A 26,687-nucleotide genomic window follows, 5' to 3' on the forward strand; every position below is an offset into this window, starting at 1 on the left:
TCTATTGGAACTACTGATAGCCTTGGGAGAACCAGCCCTGACGAAACTCTACCATCTGGTGAGCAAGATGTATGAGACAGGTGAAATACCCTCAGACTTCAAGAAGAATATATAATTCCAATCCTAAAGAAAGCAGGTGTTGATAGGTGTGAAAATTACCAAACTATCAGTATCATAACTCACAGCTGCAAAATACTGACACGAATTCTTTACAGACGAATGGAAAAACTGGTAGAAGTCGACCTTGGGGAAAAGCAGTTCGGATTCCATAGAAATGCTGGAATACGTGAGGCAATACAGACCCTACGACTTATCTTAGAATATAGATTCAGCAAAGGCAAACCTATGTTTCTAGCATTTGTATACTTTGAGAATGCTTTTGACAATGCTGACTGTAATACTCTCTTTCAAATTCTGAATGTGGCCGGGGTAAAATACAGGCTATTTAAAATTTGTACAGAACCAGATGGCAGTTATGATAGTTGAGGGGCACGAAAGGGAAGCAGTGGTTAGGAAGAGAGTGAGATAGGGTTGTAGCCCATCCCCAATGTTATTCAATCTGTATATTGAGCAAGCAGTAAGGGAAACAAAAGAGAAACTCAGGGTAAAAATTAAAACCCATGGTGAAGACATAAAAACTTTAGCTGTTTACCAGTGACATTGTAATTCTGTCGGAGACAGCAAAGGACTTGGAAGAACAGTTGAACAGAGTACACAGTGTCTTGAAATGAGGATATAAGATGAACTGAAAAAAAGGATAATGGAATGGAATTAAATCAGTTGATTTGGCTATTTGGGGAGCAAAATAACTGATGATGGTCAAAGTAGAGAGCATATAAAATGTAGATCTGCAATGGCATGAAAAGCATTTCTGAAGGAGAAATTTGTTAACATTGAGAATAGATTTAAGTGTCGGGAAGTGTTTCCTAAAAGTATTTGTATGGAGTGTAGCCATGTATGGATGTGAAACATGGAGGAGGAGAGTACTGTTTAACGTCCTGTGGCAACGAGGTCATTAGAGACTGAGCACAAGCTCGGATTAGAGGAGGAGGGATTGAACCGTCGTCCTCCCAAATGCGAGTCCAGTTTGCGTGAAACATGGATGATAAATAGTTTATACAAGAAGAGAATAGAAGCTTTCGAAATGTGGTGCTACAGAAGAATGCCGAAGGTTAGATAGGTAGATCACATAGCTAATAAAGAGGTACTGAATAGTATTGGAGAGAAGAGGAATTTGTGGCACAACTTGACTAGAAGAAGGGATCGGTTGGTAGGTCATGCTCTGAGGCATCAAGGGTTCACCAATTTAGTATTGGAGGGCAGCATCCAGCATGGAGGGTAAAAATCATAGAGGGAGACAAAAATATGAATATACTACACAGATTCAAAAGGATGTAGGATGCAGTAGCTACTTGGAGATGATGAAGCTTGCACAGGATAGAGTAGCATGGAGAGCTGGATCAAACCAGTCTCTGGACTGAAAGACCACCACAATAACACACATACAAATCTTTTCCTTGACATATGACACTGTAACCATAATAAATTGTTTGAAAGAATTAACTTTTTCGTCTGGCTGGAACACATTACTGTGATATTCTATTGGCAGATGTAAGTAAACATGTCATTTCCAAGTGAGTGTCATGTAAAGTATTGTGAATGTCTGTTTCGTACATGTGTGGTTTTGTGGGCTATACTGTTTGATGTCCCAGATTCAGCTCGATACGTGCAGGCTCGATGGCTTATGATTTCTGACAATTGGGATGTACCACAAGACCACAACTGGGAGAATCATGCAGAAAATCTTTTACACTTTCCCCTCCAGCCACCAGTTTCTGTTTCATAGTATAACAAAACATTAAACTTGTTGAGCATTACAGCAGAGGTAGCAGAATGAAAATTTAAATTTCGTGCTGTAGTAGCAATACTTTACTCGACTTGCAAACTTTAGAGGTGCTATGTCCAATGAGTGATGATTTATCCACTTAATAGCAGAGAAAAGGAGATGTTTCCATGTGATGAAATATATCTAGCAGTTATTAGCTATCCATTTTGCCACAATAAGAGCTGTAACATGTATTCCACATGTTAGCAATTGGGTTACGGAGCCAGCCTGATGCATGACCACCATCCACTGTCACAACTTGTCGACACAGGTTGGAGCTGGATCCAACACATGCACGGGTCACTTAATAGTATCCTAAATGTGATAAACAGGATTGATATAAGGTGACTTGCAATGCCACTCCAGTCCCTTGAGATCTGGAGTCTTCCTCAGATCATTTTGTTATAATCTGTGAGCACTGGTGCATTGCCTTGCTATATGTGAAATATCACCTGTGCACAAATGTACACATTCACAAATCAGCAATGTCTGACAAATCATTCATGAAAGCATCTCCAAATTAAAACACCTCCATTACCTTACCTGCCTGAATGGTGTCTTGTTGGCATGCAGAAAGTGTCACTTCTTGTGGTTTTACATTATTTTAATGAACTTTTGGCATGTACCACCATGCATGACTACTTATTTCACGGGTCCACAGTGGATATTTTGCAGGAAACAAAGTAAACAGTCTTTATAGGTTGTGATGTGCTTAATACGAATACCACAATTAAAATTAATCAGGAAGAAGCCGTTGGTTGTGAAAGCTTGAATTTTGTGTGTATGTTTGTGTGTCTATCAACACACCAGCGCTTTTGTTTGGTAAGTTACATCATCTTTGTTTTATATATAGAGGGAAACATTGCACGTGGGCAAAATATATCTAAAAACAAAGATGATGGGACTTACCAAACAAAAGCGCTGGCAGGTCGATAGACACAAACATACACACAAAATTCAAGCTTTCACAACCAACGGTTGCTTCATCGGGAAAGAGGGAAGGAGAGGGAAAGACGAAAGGATGTGGGTTTTAAGGGAGAGGGTAAGGAGTCATTCCAATCCCGGGAGCGGAAAGACTTACCTTAGGCGGAAAAAAGGATAGGTACACACACACACACACACACACACACACACACACACACACACACACACACACAGTGTGTGTGTGTGTGTGTGTGTGTGTGTGTGTGTGTGTGTGCCTATCCTTTTTTCCGCCTCAGTGTGTGTGTGTGTGTGTGTGTGTGTGTGTGTGTGTGTGTGTGTGTGTACCTATCCTTTTTTCCGCCTAAGATAAGTCTTTCCGCTCCCGGGATTGGAATGACTCCTTACCCTCTCCCTTAAAACCCACATCCTTTCGTCTTTCCCTCTCCTTCCCTCTTTCCTGATGAAGCAACTGTTGGTTGCGAAAGCTTGAATTTTGTGTGTATGTATCAACCTGCCAGCGCTTTCGTTTGGTAAGTCACATCATCTTTGTTTTTAGATATATTTTTCCCAAGTGGAATGTTTCCCTCTATTGCCTGGAGCATTTCTCTATAACATCCAGCAGAAAAAAAGCCAACACAGCAGTAGTCCACTGTCCTTAGTATTGCAGTTCCGTGAAAAGCGTCCCCGTGGAACCGCCTACTGTGGTGATCACTGAATGCACAACAGTGCTCTGGGAACACTGAGGTGGTAGAGGCAGTTTTCATTGTCACACCCACTTCACAAGAGCACATGGTCTGTATGCCACCCCTCAGCTTCATGGTGCTTGCACAGTAAACTGTGACCCAGACACTGTGCGATGAAGGGGGAAGCACTTAAAGTGCAATGGTGGGGAACATTTTTTTGGATTCACTATAGTTTCTTTTGCAATATTTTTTTACCCAGGCACCGCAGCTGTTCCTGGACGCAAATAGAGTTTCATCTCATGAGTGACTGACAGACACACACACACACACACACACACACACACACACACACACACACACACACTGTTAGCAGCAATATTTAGTGTAAACCCACTTGCAAACCTAACAGCACTGAAAAGTCTTTGAAATCTCCACATACACCATTCCCGCTCATTTTAATTAACAAAATTTACTACAGATTTGAAATTGGTATAACTTTCTTTACCTAAGGCAGCACATGTGACAGCAATGTATGGTCTTTATTACTATGCCTCCAGGCTTCTTTTTGAGCCACCTATCAAGATTCCCCCCCATCACCTGGTTTGTACATAATGTTCAGGTCTTCCAGCAAACCGTCAATGACACTGCACAACGTAATGTCACCTTCAGTACTGAAATGACACTTAAGTTTTTTCCACCATTCTAAAAAACAAAAGCCACACACACACACAAAGTTATCAGGCGTGTTATTGCAGGTGTGGGGCATTTTTGTAAATGTGTGCTCCATGTACAATAACACAATTCTTCACCTTACATACATTCATTGCCAGCTGCCACGAAACTCATTCCAGTAACAAGTGAATTAATGCAGCACAAGAGCACATAGCCGTGGCCATTGACAATTACAACTGCACCTGGTTTCCATATTCGACAATGCTCGCATGATTGGATGGTGTGCACATGAGTTACAGTGTAAAGCAGTGTTTCCAAATTGTACTGTAAGTTATAATGATACAGCCTTCCCCAAAATTCATATGAAATGTCCGATACCAACCTTTTTTAAAAATATATATAGAAAGAAACTTCCACATGGGAAAAATATATTAAAGACAAAGATTCCAAGACTTACCAAGCGGGAAAGCGCCGGTAGACAGGCACAATAAATAAAACACACAAACACACACACAGAATTTCTGGCTTTCGCAACCGACGGTTGCTTCTTCAGGAAAGAGGGAAGGAGAGGGAAAGACGTTTGAGGCCTTATTTGTGCATTTTATGTATGTAATCGGATAAAGCACAAGCTCTGCACTACCATTGAATATTAGTAACCAAATTCAAACTTTACATAACTAAAATAATATGAGAGACATTATTGTAATTAAAGTTCAGAATGATTTTCTTATAGAAAACTAAAGATATTACTACAAAATATTGTCACTGAATATTGTATTTTATACCTTATTCAGCTGTAACATCAGTTTCTTTATGAGCTGTAACATCAGTTTCTTTATGTTTTGTAAATCAAAATTGTACAAATTAATAATTTTTATTTCGGAAGTTATTGTTAAAATTCTATATAAAGCGATGAAGCAGCGAGTCAGTTTTGAAGTTACTTTTGGACATCAAAGAAATCAGTGAAGTCTGTTGGTGTTTTGTTTACATGACGAGTGCACAGTTCGGATATCGATTAATGTGAATAAATTTTGTGAAGCATTAAAATTTCACATTCATTCATCAATGGACCAGGCAGAAGAAACAAGTTAAGTAACATTCAACATGAATCGTTATAAAGTATCCACCTCACTCAGTCATGGCAGAGGAATCCTTGTCACAATGCCTTTGCATATAGCTCTTGTAATGCCCCACACGTATGACTTTGAACATGAAACGCCAAAGAGACAATTGTAATGTTCATATTAGTGCTCAGCACATCTAAACCTATCAAGTGCAGCTAATTTTGTTTCTGCAAAAAAAAAAAAAAAAAAAAAAAAAAAAAAAAAAAAAGTGGACTAATGATCACCCACCAGGTGGGCTTTTTCCAATTTTCAAGTCCTTTATGTTATGTTTCTGTGCCTAAACGAATCTCAGTGCCTTGTGGTTAGCTGAGGTAAAGGTGCGGCACAGTGTCTCACCAAACTAGTGGATGATTTTGGTGCTGGCCAGTGGTAGTTGGCAAGAGATTTTGTTCATTATGGCTTCTGTTCTGTATTACTATCTGTATATGTTGACAGTAATTCAACCATCAACACATCGTTTCATCCATCACTCACCTGCGAAAGAGAGGCACACTCTGTACATCCTTGACCCAGTGGCATGTCAAAAGCCCAGCGCCTGCATTTCTAATATAGAATGTTCTTTTTGTTTGACACACACAATCTAACTGCACTGATCCTATTCATCCTGCCCATTGCACATCTGACTGTCATATCAACAACCAGTACAAAGCATGACAACGTCACAGTCACACGACGAACAGAATTATTCAATTCACTGTATCAACATGAGAACACTTTACAACAAAGCAGCTACATCTGATTAAAAAGCTCAGTGTCTACTGCTCTGTGTTCAGGTACTATTGCAATATGACATTGCTCCTTTGAATAACAATTTCCAGTCTACTCCCCGAAATATTGTGCACCAGGAGACGTTATTTAACACATTCATTTTCACATGTTAATTGTTTAATGTCCTCTTTCAAAACTTCGTTTGAAAGCAAGGTCATATGGACAAAAAGTGGCATTGCACCTATGTCTAAAACACATTCCACATTTTTTTAAATTGGCACAAACAAAACAGAAAGGATAATTATAAAAAGGTAACACATTTATCATACAGCAAATGTCTCTACCTATCAATCTCTTAAAATATGCAGAGTACAACATCAAAGTAGCAACAAATACAATGAACATTGTGTTTAAAGCTTCTGATGCACATCGTATTTGTGTGCAAAGGTAACATTACATGTATTTAGAAGTGTAAAACATTATATGAAAAATTAACAGAAAATAAACATGTGGTACACAATATAAAGTAGCAAACTTCTAGGTAGTAAACAATACAAAAAGTACAATACAAAACACCTTCATATTACGCTTGTTCCAATCTTAACACAAAATGACTATTGTCAACTCACTATTACAAAATGTTATATAATACTGTACTGAAAACAATGTCAACATATTTGTACTTTAGCATTTTATTATCCAGATTTCTTCAGCTTGCTGGCTGTCGCAGTTCGTTGTACTGAGGGATTGTTTGAACCACACTCACACCATGGAGTCAGTAGCTTATCACAGTGGAGCTTCACATTCAGAACTGTAACTGGAGCATCATCGATACTCATCTGTCTTACTTCTGCAAGTTTATATGAAACAGTATTCATGCCAGTCTCTAAATCACGGTGCCTTGTCACCTGAATCTGATTGAAGCATTTGGTCATATCACGTTTCCGTCTTACACGATCATGCATGTGCCTGCTCATGAAGAAAGAAAATCAGTACATGAATTTTCAATTTAATCTAGTATTCTGAAGCCACAGAAATAGAACAAAATTAAAAAGAACAGCTTTTTAAACACGTAAAATACTGCTACAAACATAGCAAACAACCAATGGTATACTTACAACAAGTTCACAGCAAAATTGCACCAATTCAAACCTTTGTAACATATGAGACTCCATTGTCAAAAATACGAAAATGCAATACAAGAATATATAATAGATAGTTAAATTACTGTCTGTACTTCTTGTAGCAACAAATAGAGAACAAGACAAGTCCCACTGCTGATTTTATGTTCATTTTGGCCTGCGCATAGATAAGTAATGGGCATGCTTCTCACATCAACTTTCACTTAAGTGTGCAGTATTTTTAGAATTAGATTGATTTGGTCATTTGGGGGAGGGGGGGGGGGGAGAAGATTAACATCCCATCAACAACGAAGTCATTAGAGATTAAGCACAAGCTCCAGAATGGCAGGACATGGGTTTCAACCTAGTTCATAGAGGAAGGACACAGATGATGAATCCTGATGAACCTTATTGCAACCGAGAATCAATAAAACGGAGAGATAGAAGAAAGTAGAAGTGAGAGAGGGGTGAGAAGGAGTAAGGTGGGTGAATTGCTCCACCCAGAAAGCAGCTGGAGGACCCCAGGACATGTTATGTAGTAGGAGATGCATTCTCTGCACCTGGCCAGTGTTGCCTCACCCTCCATTATCACAGGAACACTAGCAATGTGAACAAGTTGACAAAATCTGAGGACAGTGAATGACAGTGACATGAAATTGAAACAATAACAAATGTAAAAGAACAAGAAGAGTAAAATGGTTGGAAGAGCAGTAGAGATGGACCCCTGGATCAGAACAGGTGACAGGGCACCACTCCAGTCCCTCAAGCAGTTGACCAGACCAAAGTAGCCTACCTCACAAAAAAAAAGTAAAAACCACCTACACGAGTAACACACATTAAACCAGATCAGCTGCTTTGGTGTCGTCCATTAGCTCCAAAGGCAGCATGTCAGCAAGTTTAAGATTTTGTCATAAGGTAGCCAAATTTGGGCAATCCAGTATGATGTAGGTCACAGACAAAGGGGTGGATCCTTATGTCATAGGATATGTCCATGGGACAGCCAACACAAAGCAGAAAGAGAATGGTGAATTCCCTGCAAGAAGCATGAAAGAAAGACTGCTACGTGATTGGAGTCCCCTTTATTGCCCACCGTTTATTCCGAGAAATCAGAGCACATTATTCTGTGTTTCAAGCTCCCGACTGATGGCACTAAGATGATCGAAGAGCTTGTTCCACTATCTCCAAAGTAGGCATCCTTGTTGTCTACTGGTCAGCATGTTCATTCTCCGGGATCCCTATGTGACCAAGGGTCCAGAACTAGTCAACAGCCTGAAGACTACTCAAGGAATCACAGCTGATTATGAAAATCTTGCCCGTGCAAGAACAAATGTGAATGAGGGCTTATTTGATAGCCATCAATTCAGCAGTGAATACAATGCATCCATTTGGCAGGGAGAACAGTTCACTGCACCTTGCATGTGTGTAGGCAAAACTGGTTCATCAGTCACCACCAAGCCTTTAGTGCATACCACTTCTGAACCTGGAAATGCATCAAGGACAGCTAAGAATAGGTGGCAAAAGACCTTGGGTCAACAAAGTCTTTCAGTCCAAAGGATAGGTAGGGACAGATCTGAGGGTGGGGTGCACACCATGGGGGCATAAACGATCAGTCTCTGACAAGAGGCAACAATAAGGAAAGCTGGAGTTCACAGTGGACACAATACGCATGCTGCAATTGTGACTCCACTCCTGTCCTCTATTTTGGGAGGTAGAACTCCCTACTAGGAAAAATAACATGGTAGTTCGGATGCTCAGGAGAGCAGCAAATGTGTATCCCATAATTGAGCAGTCACTGTTATTGTCTGGTCCATAGTGGAGGGCCCAGCCTCCACAAGTAGGCTGGTCACAGGGGTTTTCCAAAAGCCACTTGTTGTGAGTCGGACCCCACAATGGCGTATCGGTTCCAGCATGTGCAATGCCATAGGCGATGCTGAGCCACATGCCAGACTTCCATAATCATGATGTGACAGTACCAGAGCTTTATAAAGCCACAGAAATAGAGAGAGATCTGTGCCCCAGCTAGTGACCAGCACCTCTTCTTAAGCTGGTAAAGATGAAGAATTTACAACAAGGCACCGAAGACCAGTCCCAAAAAACAGCAAGATTCCACCATAAAACTAGCAGATTAAAACTGCGTGGCAGACCGAGACTCAAACTTGGGACCTTTCCCTTTCGCGGGCAAGTGCTCTACTAATTTCTTTCAAGATTCCACCATGTTCAGCAACTCATCTTTGAGGCAGAGTTCTAGTTGTGGATGGACACAACAGCAGTGACAGAAGCCTGTGACGTATGTCTTGGTGGCCAAAAGCTGAAACCATGAGTGAGTGCTCAGGACAATGCCTTTCATATGGCATGCTACAGTTGGCATTCAGCAACATATACAGTTGACGAGCAATAGTACAAGCAAAAATTGCCAGCATACAAGGAGGGTGACACTGTAGAACCCACAGCAATAAGGTGGTGTTGGTGGGCAGAAGCTGTCTGGATATCAAGCTCCAGGCGGACCAAACTGTAAGCAATAGGACAGCCTAGGTGAAAACAGTTCTGTGGCAGATTCAAAAGGCCCCCACATACCCAAAGTCCCAACACAGCCACTAGCTCACCATGCATTCAATCAACATGCTGAGAACATTAGGGAGACTAATTGGGCAATAGCTGTGACTCTCAAGGTGGTGTCTACCAGGTTTCAGTCCCGAGGAATAGGAGATCACTGAGTCAGCTGCTAATAGAATGACTGCAGTTGCACTCTGGACAGCTGCTTCGATATCTCCATGTGACAGGGTGCTAAGGGAAAGGCAAAGATAACCCATTAGCATTGCTGAGGGCCCATCTGGGTGGATGTCCACATGAGTAATGCTTAAGGAGGGACAGGACGATCAGGGAGTGATCCCTGTAACATAAGTCATCACGGGGAAAGACCAATGGCCAAAGAAGAGCCATATGCCACCAGGAAGTGTGGGGGGCACCAGTATTCAAGAGACAAAACTCCAGCTTTGCAAGCAAGTTTTTGATAACTTTCACAAAAGCTTAGGGCATTGAAGTCACCCAAATTAAGAAGGGTGTGGAGAGCTGAGAAATCAGTGGAGACAGCATGTTCTCAGACACTTCACCATTGGGAGGGGGAGACACATCACAGACGGTAAAATCCAGAGACGATCTCACATGAGCAACCACAGCCTCTGCATGGCATATGTTTGCTATAGACAGAGATCAGAACATATGTGCAAACTCTGCCTGATAGTCTTTCACAGTTAGCACGATTCTTAAAGTAGCCCCAATACCACAGGGGATAAGGGTCCACATTGCTGGGATCCAAATTTCCTGGAGGCACTACAAAAAGCAGAGAAAACATTAGGAGACATCAAAGCTCAGCCAGGTGGTGGAAAAAACTGCTACAGTTCCATTGGAGAACCAGCTATCGGTATCCAGTGGGCACTTGATTAAACCAAGCAAGCAGGTTGTGCCCTGTGTCATCTACTGCCACCGGATGCAAGGATATGGTATAAATATCCATTGGTCCTGAATCTGGTTGTGTGGGGGGATTCAATGCCACTGGGACCACCAGGATTTCCGCCTCGGATACAGAAGCAGAACATGCAGGATCTGGTAGATTTTGTCCTCCTCCTCCTCTGTAGATGATTTTGATGTCTGTGAGGGCCTGTCTGCCTAAGTTTCAGGGCAAAGAAGGAACATAAAGTCCTATAAGCAGCAGCCTGTGGCCTCTTCAGCCATTAGCTGGCATCTAATTGCAGATCAGCAGAAATGTGGGAGGCAGTGTCCCTAGGGACCTGCTCCTGATGAGAGATGCTGGAGGAGGGTGATGCTTTTCCAGCTGGGTGTTGGGCACCCATTTCCTTGACGGGTGAAGAGGCAATGTTCCCAAAGTGGGTGTTAGGGAGAGCAGTAGGAAGAGGGTGCCCAACCACTGCCATGGGAGCAGCTCTGAAAAGCCTGACACAGAAGTTACACAGGGTAAAGGTACTGTTGCTAGAGAGGATTACATCATTGTAGTCATAGCATACGTCGTAATCACAAGTGCAGCATGCAGACAATCATATTTCTTCTTGGCCTCTTGATATGTCAGTCAGTCAAGAGTCTTGTACTCTCGGATTTTCTTTTCTTGTTAGAAGACAGTGCAGCTCAGTGAACATGGGGAATGATGCCTACTGCAGCTGACACAGATGGGTAGATGGACACAAGGAACATTTGTGCACAACTTACGTACACAATCCCTTCAGAGAGGGCTAGCATTACCACACTAAGACATGTGCCAAAATCTCATGCATCTGAAACACTGTAGGGCAGGGGAACATGTGGTTTCACATCACATTGATATGCCATCACCTGCACCTTTTCAGGCAATGAGTCACCTTCCACGTCCAAGATGAAGGCCCCAGTAGCAGCCCAATTGTCCTTTGGTTCCTGTTGGACACAGCAGACAAAATTCCTGCCCCACCACTCCAAATTGACATGTAACTTGTCATTGGTTTGTAACAGAGGATTGTGGTGGAAAATGATACCCTTTACCATAATGAGACTGTTATGGGGAGGGGGTTTACAGTTACAGAAGTGTCACCCATACTGTTACATGCTGGCAGCACTTGTGACCAGGCAGGGAATGCTGTTCTAATCAGAACTGAACCACTCTTCATTTTCAAGACTGCTACTACTACCCCAAACCTACCCACAATGTTTTTAACAAAGAATAACAGCTTTGTGGCCAAAAAGGAATCCACGTCCATCCTAGAGCAAACTAGGTATTAGGAAACTATGGGCTACTTCTCCCCTTGTCTCTTAGTCCTACATCCCTCCCACTGCATTATCAGGGAAGGAAGCCTTTTTGGGGCATATCTCTCTGAATTGTAAGAACCTTTCCCTTCAGAAGAGACTGTTGGGGCCGTTGGCCAACAGCGAAATAAAGCTTAATGCATTTCATATGGGAGTCATCTGCGATGGTGCCACCCACTCTGAATGGGAGGCATCCACACGGCCTCAACAATGGCTACTTGGCTAGTAATTCACTGCCTGGAGTCCCTGTGTCCCAGCCTTGGTGAGCACATATTTCTTAGCAAACGTGATGAGTTTCCAGCTCAGGCACCATTATGCAGGGGGCTACCACCATGCAGGTACTTGACATTCGGCCCCGCACACACACACCACCACAATGGAATGGCTATCGTGTTGGGTTTTGGGCATAACTTTTGCCAAACAGGAATGATGCAAAGATACAAATGCACAAAGATGGAATATACACTCCATTGGGTGACCTTCCCTGCATGATACACACTTTGTGAAATTTGGAAGAGGTATGGCACGTCAGACCTAAAAATGCAGACCATGTAGTGTAGGATGAAAAGGTGTGTGAAGTGCTGGAAGAGAGGGGAAAAAAAGAAAGGTAATGTCCAAAATAAAAAACCAGTCATGTGTGGTCAGCACCACGAAGAACGGCCCATGGAAGGGCAGAGGGAGAGAATAGTAGTACAAGGACAGGCTTGCAGACCAGAATGGGAAATAGCGATGTATGGGCTGGGATCCAGTGTTGCCCAAGTACCCACTCTCTTTGAGAGTTGAGAGCCCCCATGTGGGGATGCAGTACTTTTATTCAACATTAATCTGCTCGTCTGTAGCTCTGGGAAGACATTTTACATTATGATAAGAACACCATATTCTAAATGTGGACATGAAATACCAGGAAAGCCCATTCTCAACACTACTAAATCTATTGTTCCAAATGGCACTTGTTTTAAAAATACAATAAATCAACTTTATTATAAAGAAATAAATGTTAAAATATGGAGAACACTGCTGTGTAAAGATGAACTCACAGAAGAACAAACCTGCTGAGGGGAGTAATGACATCAATGAAGGTATGTATGGACATATGTAACCAAGCACAAAGGAAAATGTTCGCAGCAAATCTTATCTTGACTGCTAATTGCCAATGGAGGAATGAACATGAGATTTAGCTTGACATACCTGAGCAAATAATGTCATTTATTTGTTTAGCAACAGTCATAACTTCATTTAGCGCTGGATGAAGGCCTCTCCAGACATCTGCACTTATTGCAATTTATGATTTTACGCACTATGTCCGGCTTGTTTCCTCTTATGACAAATTCAGAATAAAAGTACTCTGATCCATCAGATTTCATTCTGACAATATGCCCAGCAAACATCAGTCCCAAACTAGATACTACAGCTTCCTCAACTACTATGCTCTCTAATCTATGCCCCCTTGTCACTTCTCATTATTCTTCCATCATCCCTCCACTGCCCATGAAGAAATAAGTTTTGGACTATAATTACTGACTTGCTTTTTTTAGGCAGATTGGGAAATTACTTTTGAATATCTACAAATTTCGATATCTCTAGTTCTGTGAACCAAACTAAACTTGAATCCAATAGGTAAGTGTCAGACTACAATCCAAAAGTCGTAAGTTCAATCCTATGTTAGTCCCAGAATATTATCACCTCTGGCAGTGATATGGAAATGTAAAAATTGCTGATCTACATTAAACTCTTTGATCTCCCATAACTGGCTCCATAAGTTAGTTCAATGGTCAGCGGACAGCATGGGTATGCCACTGCTGCAACGAAACCAAACCTAGTAAGCACTGTGGCATTCAAACTAATCTTTGGTTGCGTACAGATTAAATAAAATATTTGCTAGGGTTGGAACAGAAGGCCAATTTTTGAAAAGACTGAAACAACAGGAATAGATAACAGCAAACAAACAGATCAATTTCTTAAACTATTACGGCTACCTGTAATGCACAAGTACACCTAACACAAAAGAGAGCGAAAGAGTGTAATGGGACATACAAATTAACTCTGTGAAGTATCATTGTTTTAAATGTAAATAAAAATATGTCAGATATGCTACAACTTTAACAGCCCAGTCAACAAAGACCAAGAAAGGTCGAACAGGAAAAAATATTGTGTTATCACAAATTTTGAACAGTGTTGAAGGACAGAGTGTGGTAGAGAAAAATGGGGAATTATCTGCACACTCTTCATTTTGCAGACCTATGAAGGAAGTAAGTGCATGACCCCAATCCGGCAATGTACTTACCCTCACACTTCTAGCCTCCATCTCCATCCTAACATGCTGTTACACCTCAAGAACACAATTTATCCCTTAAGACGGTTCTAATACATTTATATCTAGCATAATCATTTAATATTTGTTCTTAATCCACATTATTTAACAATATACATTAAAAATATTTTTAATAATTTGCAATTTCTCCGTCCCCTGCAATGTGGAAACTATTACTCCTACAGAAAAATGAATAGGATCTTTTTTGGTAGGAAATCTAATGCAGTTTTAACTGTAATCATATTGGCTACATTTGGAAACTATGACTGTGTAGAATAAATAATTAATGCAGTTTAATTTTGTGCAGGGAGGCATTTTCCTTAGAAGCTGCTCTTTTCGAGATATTCAAGAAAAAAAAAATTACCTTTAAATACCCCACTTCCCCCACACTTGCACTCCACAAGACAGAGTTGTTCATTATACTCCCCCCGCCCCTTCCACCACCACCACCACCACCACCACCGTACAAAAATTTGCAACTACACAATTTTTTCTCCAAGTTCTCCTTCACTGATTGGACTATAAACAAAGAAAATAAGCCTCGGTAATATTTGGACGCTTTTGGTTTTCAAAACAATTTAATTCATCTGAAGGTGAAAAACACATTATCTTTAATGAGTGTAGTGAATATCACTGATTATCAAAGAATTTTGCTTTTCACAACACTCCGTATGTACATAACACAGAAGTATACTATTATGGGCAAAACAGAAGCATTTGCTTCTTCCCAATTGCTGCTGCAAAAATAATGGGGAAAAAAGAGACAAATTACCTGCTGAATCTCTAACTTCCACATTTTTTTCTGAAAAGGAATTGGAAAATAAAACAAAAATAAAACAGAACGAGTAACTGAGTAATCGCTACAAACCCTATATGCACGCTCGCGCACACACACAGTAAAAATAAAATCGGGACTGGTGTGTGAATTCATTAACAGCAAAATTTCCGTTCCTGCAGTACTAAACAACCACCATAGAAAATCAAAGCATTATGGGTGATAGCCATTTGCTGAACAATTTAGATGAATTGAATTCCTATATTATCAGAACATTTCCCCCTTTTGAAATCATTATCTGTTTTTCTCATGTACAAACAGAATGATCTGAAAGGACTGCTAATGTGTGTTGCAGTATGTGTATTAATTTAGATCACAGCAACTAATCCACACTTAATCATTTTATAACAGCAACTATTACGCAACCATTTTTACAACATCAAAATCATTTTGTAGCATTATGTTTATGGCTGCAACCAGTCACATAAAATTATTAACTCATGTGTTTTTCTGCCCATATGGGCATAGCATTGTGTGTTTCAGATTTTCCTCTACTGCTCCATGCCTTATTATGTTTATGTCTGATGCAGGACATATCCTTATGCTATAAAGTAAAATCTATCCTAACTGCTATAGCATAGTCTCCTGTTGCTGTCTGTTGCTTTTCTGCAGGTGTGTAGCTTAAACAGATGATGCAAATTTGATACAATGATATTGTTACGTTTTGCAGCAAATTTCTGTAAACGACAAAAATAAAAATGTAACCCACACAGCTAGTAAGGAAGTAGCAGTCAGTATTGTAAGGACAAATTGTTTACTGTCTTGTGGCATGATACTGCAGCACAATAGATCTTTTTGTAATCATTCCACTGTTTTCAAAGGCTTGGACTGTAAACACTTTTGCTTTTACATGTGTACACTTCTCAGTTAACAATGCTTGTGTTTTTGTTCTAAAGATATGTTTACCTTCAAGGGTTAGTTATCAAAGGTGTGGCATTTGAAACACACACACACACACACACACACACACACACACACACACACACACACACAGTATTTCAAGATTTTGTACAGTGGATTAAGTGTAGATTTCTTTGCTTTTATAAGGTCCATAAAATTGGTGAAGTAATTACTTTTACTGTTACTGTTAGTGAAGTTATCTGCTTCATTTATTATTTTATCTTTTTGAGTTTTATTGTGAACATACATATTTCTAAGGTCACCTTCAGTCTCGTTCTTTCCCTTTTTAATAATGGGGAGAGGCTGAACATTATTTACTGAAACTAGATAGCCTTTGTTTCAGATGTGGAAGCTATTTCACAGCTGTGTGCTTTGTCATGTCTGATGTAGTTCTTGGAACCACTTTCTGAAATACATCCCAGATTGGTCTATGCAAAGCGACTTGACATGCAATCAAGTAATTTTACATACTCCAGGCAGATCATGTTTGTTCTGTGTATGTGAAACTTTTTTTACTAATCTTTTGCACATGTTTCACTTTCTTGTGGGTAGACTTAATCACTATTTAGCTGTATTCAATTCTTTGTAGCTATCTTATTGGTCACCTTCATTTCTTAGTTAAAAACTTCAGGATTTAAAAGACATTTATAAGCTATGTGGATAAATGCCTTGAATAAAACTTCTTTTTGAGAGTCTGGATGTGTAGGGTTCATGGATATTGTGGTATCTAGCTTTTTATAATCTAGTAACGAAGTTTTATTGGTCATGTCCAGATAAGTAATACTTCAATTTTTTTCATTTTCTACTGCGAAAATTATGTGGTGTGGGTTGTTAAATTTGACATGTAATGACTTAAGTATGTACGCGGAGCCCTTAAAAAGTAAAAAATCACCTAGTTACCTTGAGCTCGAGATTATTTCAGCATAAGTCTTTTTTATTGCTCAATTGTTTTTGAGCCAAAGGCAATCAATATAATCTGAAAAGTGTGGACATGTGAAAGCAAAACTGTTTACTAAATATTAGCAATATGATCTAAGCATATGAAAACATGGAAGTGATTAAAAAAAAATAGTGTTGTGCTATGACATCACACCACAAGATTATAAACAATGCGACCTTATAATACCAAGTGCTGCTTCATCCTGAGCTGTCATTTCACTGACAGCATTTATAGACACTGGTGCAAAATATGACTATAATGGCATTACATCAAATTTGTAGCACTACAATCCACGTCAAGCTGGAAGGTAGCTCCATGTTTTGAGGAGGATGAGAGATAAATTTGAAGGGCTTGAGGTCTGCATGAGTGTGGCCGCAGGCAAGTGACGAAGTCCATGTTGCCAAACTGTGTTGCTGTGGACAACAATTACGTTCATTTGGCTATGATACATTGTGTTATGCATTCAAATCTATGAGGGAATAACAGGTATTGTAACCAATCTAAATTAATTATCTTCATGGGAGAAATCTTACTCCATTTCATGACAACCCTGCATCAGCTGCTTCATAGCTAGTGTCTACACTATGTCAGATAGCGAGAACAGTTTTGTGAAGACATAAACAACAGTTTTCCTCAAAAAGGCTATTGTCTAGTGACATGGTCAAAAACAGTTACAATATTTGTCATTTTAAACAATGGAAAATCTGGAATGGAATAATGACAATATTATGAAAAGAATAGTTGCTGCTCACCATATGGCAGACATGCTGAGTCCCAGATACGTACAACAAAAAAGATTGACAAACTAGTAAGCTTTTGACAAAAAAGGTCATGTTGGGCAGCTTGCTCAGCAACTGGGTGGTCCAGTTGTTTCTGGGATACAGTTTGTAAGTGACCAATCATGCAGACAGACAGCTTGTAGGCTGTCATACCCATGTACAATGCAGTACAGTGGCTGCATCTTGTCTTGTCGGTCATGTCATGTAATATTCAACACAGAAAAGTAAGGTTAGCTTATTCCACCAAAATATTAGAGAATTGAGTAATAAGGTAGAAGAGCTTCTTGCCTGCTTGCAAAATTTAGAGGAAAAGATAGACATTCTGTGCCTGTCTGGGGTTAGATAAATTATATACAAAGGATTACAGTCTAGCAGCTTACTCATGCAGAACTAATATGGAAAAAGGAGTTGTTGCATATTTTAAGACAGAACACAAGCTCAAAAGCATTGACACAAGTAGATTTTGTAGTGATCAGCACACAGGAGTGTGTGCTTGTGAATTAATGCTGAAAAACAGTGCACTTTTAATTGTAACAGTATACCACATCCCCACTGGGAATTTTTGAATTATTTATGAGGAATCTTGTTTCCTTACTGTGTTGTCTGTCAGACATCGGCAAGCAGTTAACAGTCTGTCGTATCAATGTACATTTTCTAAAGGATTCTGATAGGAAAAATGATGTGGAAACCTTATTTGGATTCTACAATTTCCTCTCAGTAGTTAACTTTCCAACAAGGGTGGCTAAAGACAGTAGGTCCCAAACTGATAATGTTTTCTTTGATGAGGCACAAAGCAAGAAAATAACTGTTTACCCAATAACAAATACTCTCTCTGATCATGATGCACAGATAGTCATGATAAATAACATAGTGCCTTACAGTGTGGATACACCTTTGTGGAAGTCAGTCAGAATCATTAATGACTACAGGGCAAATGTTTTTAAGAGCAGTTTACAAGAAACAGCCTGGGATGAAATTTATAAAGAACTAAATGCCAAAAATTTAACCTACTCCATGATTAAGTCATACCAGCATTTGAAAATAGCTTTCCGCATAAGCTAATCAGAAGGGACATTAAACGATCCTGTAAAAAACCATGGATCACTAAGGGGATAAAGTATCTACTGAAAGGAAAAGGGAAATATATCTTTTGGCATGAGGGGTTGGGTTCTTTTGGGGGAGGAGACCAGACAGCGAGGTCATCAGTCTCATCAGCGTAGGGAAGGAACGGGAATGAAATCAGCCATGCCCTTTCAAAGGAACCATCCCGACATTTGTCTGGACCAATTTAGGGAAATCACGGAAAACCTAAATCAGGATGGCCGAACGCAGGATCGAACCGTTGTCCCCCCGAATGCGAGTCCAGTGTGCTAGCCACTGCGCCATCTCACTCAATTTTTGGCAAGAACAAGTAGAGACCCTGCAGTAGTTTGCACTACAAAAACTACTCAAAATTACTAAGAAACATTATTTAAAAAATCAATAAAAATGCACATAATGTCAGAAATCAGTACGTCTGACAACAGAATTAAGGCAATATGGAATATAGTGAAGCAAGAGACAGGACAACCAACCACAGAAGAGGATAACATTACTATTGAATTGAATGGAAGGGTAATAAATGACAGGTCACAGGTATCAAATGTATTTAATAACCATTTCTTAAACATAATAGAAAGGATAGGAACCAACAGTTCCAGAAAAAGATCACAGCCATATGTTGAAGAAGTAACTCTCATACAATTACATCATATTAACATACCACCAACTTATACTTCTGAAATTAAGAGGGTCATACATTCTCTCAAGAATAAAAGCTCTTCTGGTTTTGATGGTGTTTCCAATAGAGTGCTAAAGGTTTGTTCCCATATAAGAAGTCCGGTATTGTCCAAAATATGTAATGCATCATTAACTCAAGGCATTTTTCCAGAGACACTAAAATATGCCGTTGTTAAACCCCTCTTCAAGAAAGGTGATAAGAGAGCCGTCAATAACTACAGATCTATTGCTGACATCATCTTCCAGAATTTTTGAGAAGGAGATGTATTCTAGAATAGTATCTCACCTTGGCAACAATAATATCCTCAGCAAATCACAGCTTGGCTTTTAGAAGAGTTGTTCCAATGAGAATTCCATTTACATATTCACACATCAGACATTACAAGCATTAAATAATAAAATAGCACAAGTAGGTATTTTCTGTGACCTATCCAAGGCATTTGATTGAGAATCATACTATACTCCAAAGTAAATTAAAGTTTTATGGGATTGACAGTATAGCCAACCAATGGATCATGTCATATCTAACCAAAAAAACGCAGAAATTTGTACTTAGTAGTAATTCAACCAACAGAATCCACAGACATAATTCTGATTGGGGAGAAATCTTGTATGGGGTTCTCCTAGGCTCAATCTTAGGTCCACTAATGTTTCTCATATATTTAAATGATAGCCTTAATGACCAGGAGCAGCAGTGTTTACATAGAGTTGTCAGTGTTAACAGACAAGTAACAATACATGAAATAACCACAGAAATCAATATGGGACAACAAAAATATCCGTTAGGACAGTGTGGTGAAATTTGGTGTCAATCGACTAGAGTAGCAGATGACTGATGTGAATGCCTCGGAGGACATTGCCTGCAGTGCCTCTCCTGGTCTCATGACCTTATCGGTTGGACCCTAGGTCAGATGAGTCCCGGTTTTAGTTGATAAGAGCTGATGGTAGGGTTTGACTGTAGCGCAGACACCACAACGAATGTCAACAAGGCACTGTGCAAGTTGATGGTAGTTCCATAACGGTGTGGGCTGTGTTTACGTGGGATGGACTAGGGGTCCATGGTTATGTTCAGCTACTTGGAGATCATTTTCAGCCATTCATGGACTTCATGTTCATAAACAATGACAGAATTTTTATGGAAGTCAATGCGCCATGTCACCCAACCACAATTTTTTTCATTTCGTTTGAAGAACATTCTGTACATTTTGAGCGAATGATTTGGCCACCCAGATTGCCTGACAAGAATCTGATCAAATATTTATGAGACATAATTGAGAAGTCAGAATGGCTCAATATTTCTGAAAAGGGCTTTGAACAAATTGTTGTGTCCATGTCACATTAAATTGCTGTATTACGCCAAGCTAAAGGAGGTCTGAAACGATAATAAGATGTATCACACGACTTGTCACATCAGCATAAAGTTTCAGAATGAACAGTATTTCAATATATAATATTTGGTACACAGTATTGTTATGAATAACCCATATTAAAGCTGCTTCAGTTTAGCGTAAATATACAACCTCTACATAGCATTTTCATAATAAAATAAATATACATTCACAAAATTAGCCTGGGTCTCATATTTTGGGCTTGTGTGAGGATAGTTATTATGCCTTTTTCCATGACCCCTTATAGTGTGTGCAGTAACTATGAAGGCAAACTCAATGGAGCAGAAAGATTTTTTTTGGGTGAAATAAGAAACCACAAATCATTTACAACACATTTGGAAGAAAAAAAAAATACTGTAGGGCATATTTTTATTTTTATTCTGTTATTTGGTGAATACCAAAATAAATAACAAACAATGACAGCCTGCACATAACAATATCATGTCAGAGGTTGATGTTCAACATTTTTGTTACATGGACCAGAATGATTCAAAACAAGTATACTCATTTAGGGAAAAAAAAAACTCTTGAGTATATTTGTCACAAACTCTTCAGAAAAAACAACACACCCTGGGAAACATCCTGGAAAGCCAATTTGCATTCATAAAGGGCAGAAGCACGATACAGACAGTGCAGTGCTTAGTGAACCAAATAGAAGAGACACTGAGACATGCAAGAGATGAGTATTATACAGTCTTTGTAGATTTCGATAGAGTGTTCAACTCAGTCGTAAAGGAAAACTATTGGAGAAACTGAAATGAATGACCAAGAAGGGAGACCCACTAGTGCAAGCAATTGTGGCACACCTTCAACAAAATCTGATTCAAAAACGCAACATTGCTAAAATCTCAGAGTAAATTATGCAGATGAATAAAGTTCTCCAAGAACACCCTAGGAGCCCAACCCTCTGCTACATCTATATAGTTGATGAGACAAACATAATGGTGTCTCAACTGCAGATACAGTTCTACAGAGAGAGGGACACAGTGTAAGGATCAGCAGAAAGGGAGGCCATACAGGGGGCCCAACGAAGGCTAGGAACAGGGGCAAAGGAAAATGATCTAAAAATTAAGCCAAGAAAAGATAGTTCAAATAACATTTAGGAAGGGAGGAAAAATATCACCAATGAGATTATAACTCCACAATATGAACCACTGCAAATAGTAGGGAAATATAAATACCTGTGGATAACACTACAGACAACAGCAACATCTTACAGTATGCATATTCTGAAAAGAGCAGGAGTAGGCATCAAGGCCTCACAAAATATTCAAAACATAACCAATCTGCTGAGAACCCCAGAAATGACACTATTCAAAGTGGCTTCGACACAACATCTTAAGACATATGTATGAGAGATCATGTGAGAAAAATTTAAGATCGTCAACATGAAAATAATATTAAAAACCGAGACAATGTTCATGAAAAGTATACCAGGAGTGTGAAAAACACTGCAATCCAGACTTGCACATGAATTCACGAAAGAGTTATTTCATAGAGGACATTGATATACAACACTGGAGCCTACCTTCCAGAGAGTCATATTAGGAACTGATTACCATCATGGACTGGGAGAAGAGACACCTGGAATTCAACAAACCAGCCACACTGGACCAGAGTAATAACAACAAGACTCACAACACATAGGTTTCATCATAAAACAGGCACCAACAGCACATCGCACAAGCAAACTGAAAAGAGTGCTATGACCACAAGGGGGTAAGAAATACCATATTACAATATGTGTGTGTGTGTGTGTGTGTGTGTGTGTGTGTGTGTGTGTGTGTGGAGAATAAAAACTAACAGATTATAGCAAAGACTAAAACTTACATATTAATGCCCAATCTGAGCATATTTTTCTCATTTTTAAAAATACTTTGAAACTTTTTAAATGTAGTGAACAGTGTCTCAATTGAAGCATCCTGGCAGACAAAAACTGTGCGCTGGACCCCAAGAGTCGAACTCGGGACCTTTGCTTCACGCGGGCAAGTTCTCTACCATCTGAGCTGCCAAAGCACGACTCCTGCCCCATCCTAACAGCCTCACCTCTGCCAGTACCCCAAACTTCACAGAAGCTCTCCTACTGCAGAGTGATAATCTCCTTCTAGTGTCCCATTTACTTGCGTTAAATTGTTGCTTACGCGCGTGCCCACACACACACACACACACACACACACACACACACACACACACACACACACACACACACACACACACACACGAGAGAGAGAGAGAGAGAGAGAGAGAGAGAGAGAGAGATTAAAGAAGCTTCCATGTTTTTCTTACCTAAATGTATTGTTTTTTCCTGTAGTAATATTTTGAGGACGAGATATCTGAAGCTTTGCTTCTTTTAGACGAACATAGAATTCATCATCTTCCAAACCCCAGCCCCAATATTTATTGCTCATTCCATTGACTTTTTGGAAATCCTCCCTGAAAACCAATTTTTTAAATAATAAATAATGTTTTTTTAAAATAATTTGATACATCACACTCCTTTTTAATCAACATTATATGGCCTCTTTCATTATCATTCTTTAAAGACATACATCACTTTACTAATGCCTTACATACCAGAAGAAACATAACTGGCAAATTAACATAAAATACACTGATGTTTATGAGGAGAGCACCTTTGAATGTAAGTTTTAAAGTAAAGATTCACTCTATGGGCAATTTATGAGATAAATAGCGCTGTTAAAATCATTTAAGGAGTTATAAAATGCCAAGTTGCACCTTGGAGTGAAGCTCACAACTGTTGGTCCCACTGTAAATGGTTCAGTAAATCAGTTAAAACATCCGAAAAAGGCAAGGTGTAACACCTCCAATAATATTACTCCTACTAAAGGATCAAAATTACTATTAGAAATTGTGTGACAAATTCTAATATATCTATATATACACTCTGCAAGTGACCATCGGTGGATGGCGGAGGGAGCCCTGTACCACTACCAGTCTCTTCCTTTCCTGCAAGACTCTCAAATTGAGTGAAGGAAAAATGACAATCTATATGCGTCCATATGAGCCCCAATTTCTCGTATTTTATCTTTGTGGTTCTTATGCGAAAAGTATGTTGATGGCAGTGGCATTGTTCTGTTGTCTACTTCAAATACCGGTGCTCTCAATTTTCTCATAGAGTTCTTAGAAAAGAATGTTGCCTTCCCTCCAGAGAATCCCATTTGAGTTTCCGAAGCATTTCCATACTACTAACACGTTGTTCAAACCTACTGGTACCGAACCTAGCAGACCACCTCTCAATTGCTTCGATGCCTTCCTTAAATCTGACCTGGTACAAATAAACACACTAGCAGTACTACAGACTTGGTCACATTAGTGTCCTACATTGCGGTCCTTTACATATGAACCACATTTTCCCAAAATTTGGCCAATAAACTGAAGTGCACTATTCACCTTCCCTAACACTGTCCTCAAATGCATGTTCCATTTCATATCGTTATGCAATGTTACACCCAGTTACTTAACAACTGTGACTGTGTCAAGCAGGACACTACTAATGCTGTATCTGAACATTACGAGTTTGTTTTTCCTACGCGTCTGCATTGACTTACATTTTTCTACATTTAGAGCCAGCTGCCATTCATCACACCAACAAGAAATTTTGTCTACGTTATCTTTTATCCTCCAACTGTCACTCAACATCAATATCTTCCCGGACACCACAGCATCATCAGCAAACAACTTCAATACTGGGTTCTATTACATAAGAAGTCTTCAACAAGGAGTGGGAGGAGATTAGTTCTTAACGTCTTATCAACAGTGAGGTCATTAGAGACAGAGCAGAAGCTACAGATTAGGGTAGGAAATCAGCTGTGCCCTTTCAAAGGAACCATCCTTGCATTTGCCTGAAGCAGTTTAGGGAAATAACGGAAAACCCAAATCAGGATGGACAGACACAGGCAAATGCGAGTACTGAACGCTAACCACTGCACCATCCCATTCGATAGAAGTCTTCAAGCCACTCGCCTGTCTCTGAACCAATTCCAAATGTTCATACATTCATTCAGTCTGCAGTGGGGCACTGTATTAAATGCTTTCAGAAATCGAGAAATAAGGAATCTGCCTGTTGCCCTTCACCCATAGTTTGCAGTATATCATGTGTGTCAACAACTCATTCAAGTAATTACACAAACCACCTAACTGAATGTTAATGGGAAACAATTGCGGAAATACACAGAAATATACTTACCTCTTAATTAACAATATTCCTCCAACAAATGTTGAGTAGTTGTAGCGTGGATGCAGCTGTGGAGATGCCACATGAAATGGACCACTCTCCGGATATCCGTATGACAGTTGTGAATTAAGTGGGAGAAGATCAACGTCATGCATTGCAATGTAATCACATTCTGGGCACACTTCTCGGAATCCAACGTTGATCAACGCTGCACGGTTGAATCGGTAACTGTCGATCTTTAAAACAAAATTCTCGTGTCAATGCGCGGAAGAAACAAACCTGGCTGAACATTTCTTACTGTAGTATTATTCTGAAGCCGTAAAGACAATATTTACCTGATTTAATACAAATATTTGATGATTTATATTCTGCTTTTTCAAAAACTTGTGCATATGAGGGGCAAATTCCAAAAGTTCGTCAAAACGGTCCCTAAAAGGAACTAGCACGGCTAGTTTATGTTTAGCTTCGTCACCCTCTATCTGATACGTTTGTTCTTCGGTTTTCCGTTCCGTTAAATCACTTGATTGTTTATCCGCACAGTCACAGACATCTGTAAATTGTTAACGTGCTAAACAAACATTTTACGTTATGTCACTCAGCAACAAACACGGTGAATTGGCAACTTACCCGACGTAATTGGTGTCAAAGCAATAAAACACCCAAGCATAAATGTCATGAATATACACAACACCAGACACTTAGTTCTCCACAAAAGAAGTCCCAGATACACACCCATCTTACATCATGCATTAATACCAAGCAGGAGTACGAAACATTGCAAGACAGTCATTTAAAGAAAGCTTGTCTGCTGAATGATTATACACCATTTGTCTAATTCAGATTTGTATGACGAACATTTATCAACATAGCTCTTGCAAAACATATCGTTAACTTTTCTTGTGCCCAATGTCCAATTCAAACAAACTACTCTATTAATTCGTAACACCATTGCCACCACAACTTTCAAATTCACGCCCGACATCCGTCTGCAACTCAGACAGTCTGCAATGAGCTTCGCGAGAAGAAATCCTACATTTGAGATATCTGTGCATTGGCGGTCTTATGGGCATCTAAAACTTGCACATGCATTCCCCTCGGACGTTTTAACTTGATTTGTTTCCATCACAGTCTGGTTCCTTCTAACCACAAGGCAGTTATAGACTATCAGGATAGGTAATGTCACTGTAATATGACTTTTATTAATAACCGCTACACGATTCACGTGGGCTAAGCGCTACGGCATGCGCGACAGCATTCTTTTGGCGTGTAAAAGCTGAGTCAACAATATTACTCCATCACACACAACACCTCTATTGCTCCACGGACCCGATCACTTACGGAGTTAATGGGAAGAGCCGATGCTCTACGAGACAGCAAACGGATAATACTTGTAGTTCAGGAACTTGATGACTGATGTTGAGAGTGCGGAGCTCTGATTACAAATGTCTTATTAAAAAATATATATATATATATATATATATATATATATATATATATATATATATTAGAGGCACCTCCAGCAAAATTAAGTGTGCAGGAGTTCCGGCGCCGCTGGCTTGCCAAATAAAGCTGGAAACCAGTTAGTGGAGTAAACACGGTATCGTATGTATTGCTGACAAAGGAGCACACAGAAGAATCGCGTGCTCACAGTACAG

At 39.7% G+C, this 26,687-nt stretch overlaps 1 protein-coding gene across 2 annotated transcripts; it reads right to left on the reverse strand.

Moving 5' to 3' along the window:
• Window positions 1-5,478: 5,478 nt before the first annotated feature.
• On the reverse strand, window positions 5,479-26,422 carry LOC126355065 (beta-1,4-galactosyltransferase 7-like). Of its 2 annotated transcripts, XM_050005233.1 has the most exons (5): window positions 25,660-26,422; window positions 25,368-25,582; window positions 25,045-25,268; window positions 23,124-23,270; window positions 5,479-6,965 (listed from the first exon to the last, which is right to left on the reverse strand). In XM_050005233.1, exons 1-5 carry the CDS (start codon window positions 25,766-25,768, stop codon window positions 6,692-6,694), a joined length of 969 nt encoding a protein of 322 aa, XP_049861190.1. In that variant the 5' UTR covers window positions 25,769-26,422; the 3' UTR covers window positions 5,479-6,691. The 2 variants fall into 2 exon arrangements, with proteins under 2 accessions (XP_049861190.1, XP_049861191.1); XM_050005234.1 differs by lacking the exon at window positions 23,124-23,270 and having other exon boundaries at window positions 25,660-26,056.
• Between the last annotated feature and the right edge of the window lie 265 nt (window positions 26,423-26,687).

This window comes from Schistocerca gregaria, chromosome 3 (assembly GCF_023897955.1).
Source record: "Schistocerca gregaria isolate iqSchGreg1 chromosome 3, iqSchGreg1.2, whole genome shotgun sequence".
Classification (NCBI taxonomy): Eukaryota; Metazoa; Arthropoda; class Insecta; order Orthoptera; family Acrididae; genus Schistocerca; species Schistocerca gregaria.

What these genes read in the sequence shown, in the direction of transcription:
- LOC126355065 (XM_050005233.1), bottom strand. Translation starts at nt 25,768, where the DNA reads ATGGGTGTGTATCTGGGACTTCTTTTGTGGAGAACTAAGTGTCTGGTG. An exon ending in AAATATTTGTATTAAATCAG is followed by an intron (nt 25,269 to 25,367) that starts GTAAATATTGTC and finishes TTTGTTTTAAAG; the next exon opens with ATCGACAGTTACCGATTCAA. An exon ending in GGAATATTGTTAATTAAGAG is followed by an intron (nt 23,271 to 25,044) that starts GTAAGTATATTT and finishes ATTGGTTTTCAG; the next exon opens with GGAGGATTTCCAAAAAGTCA.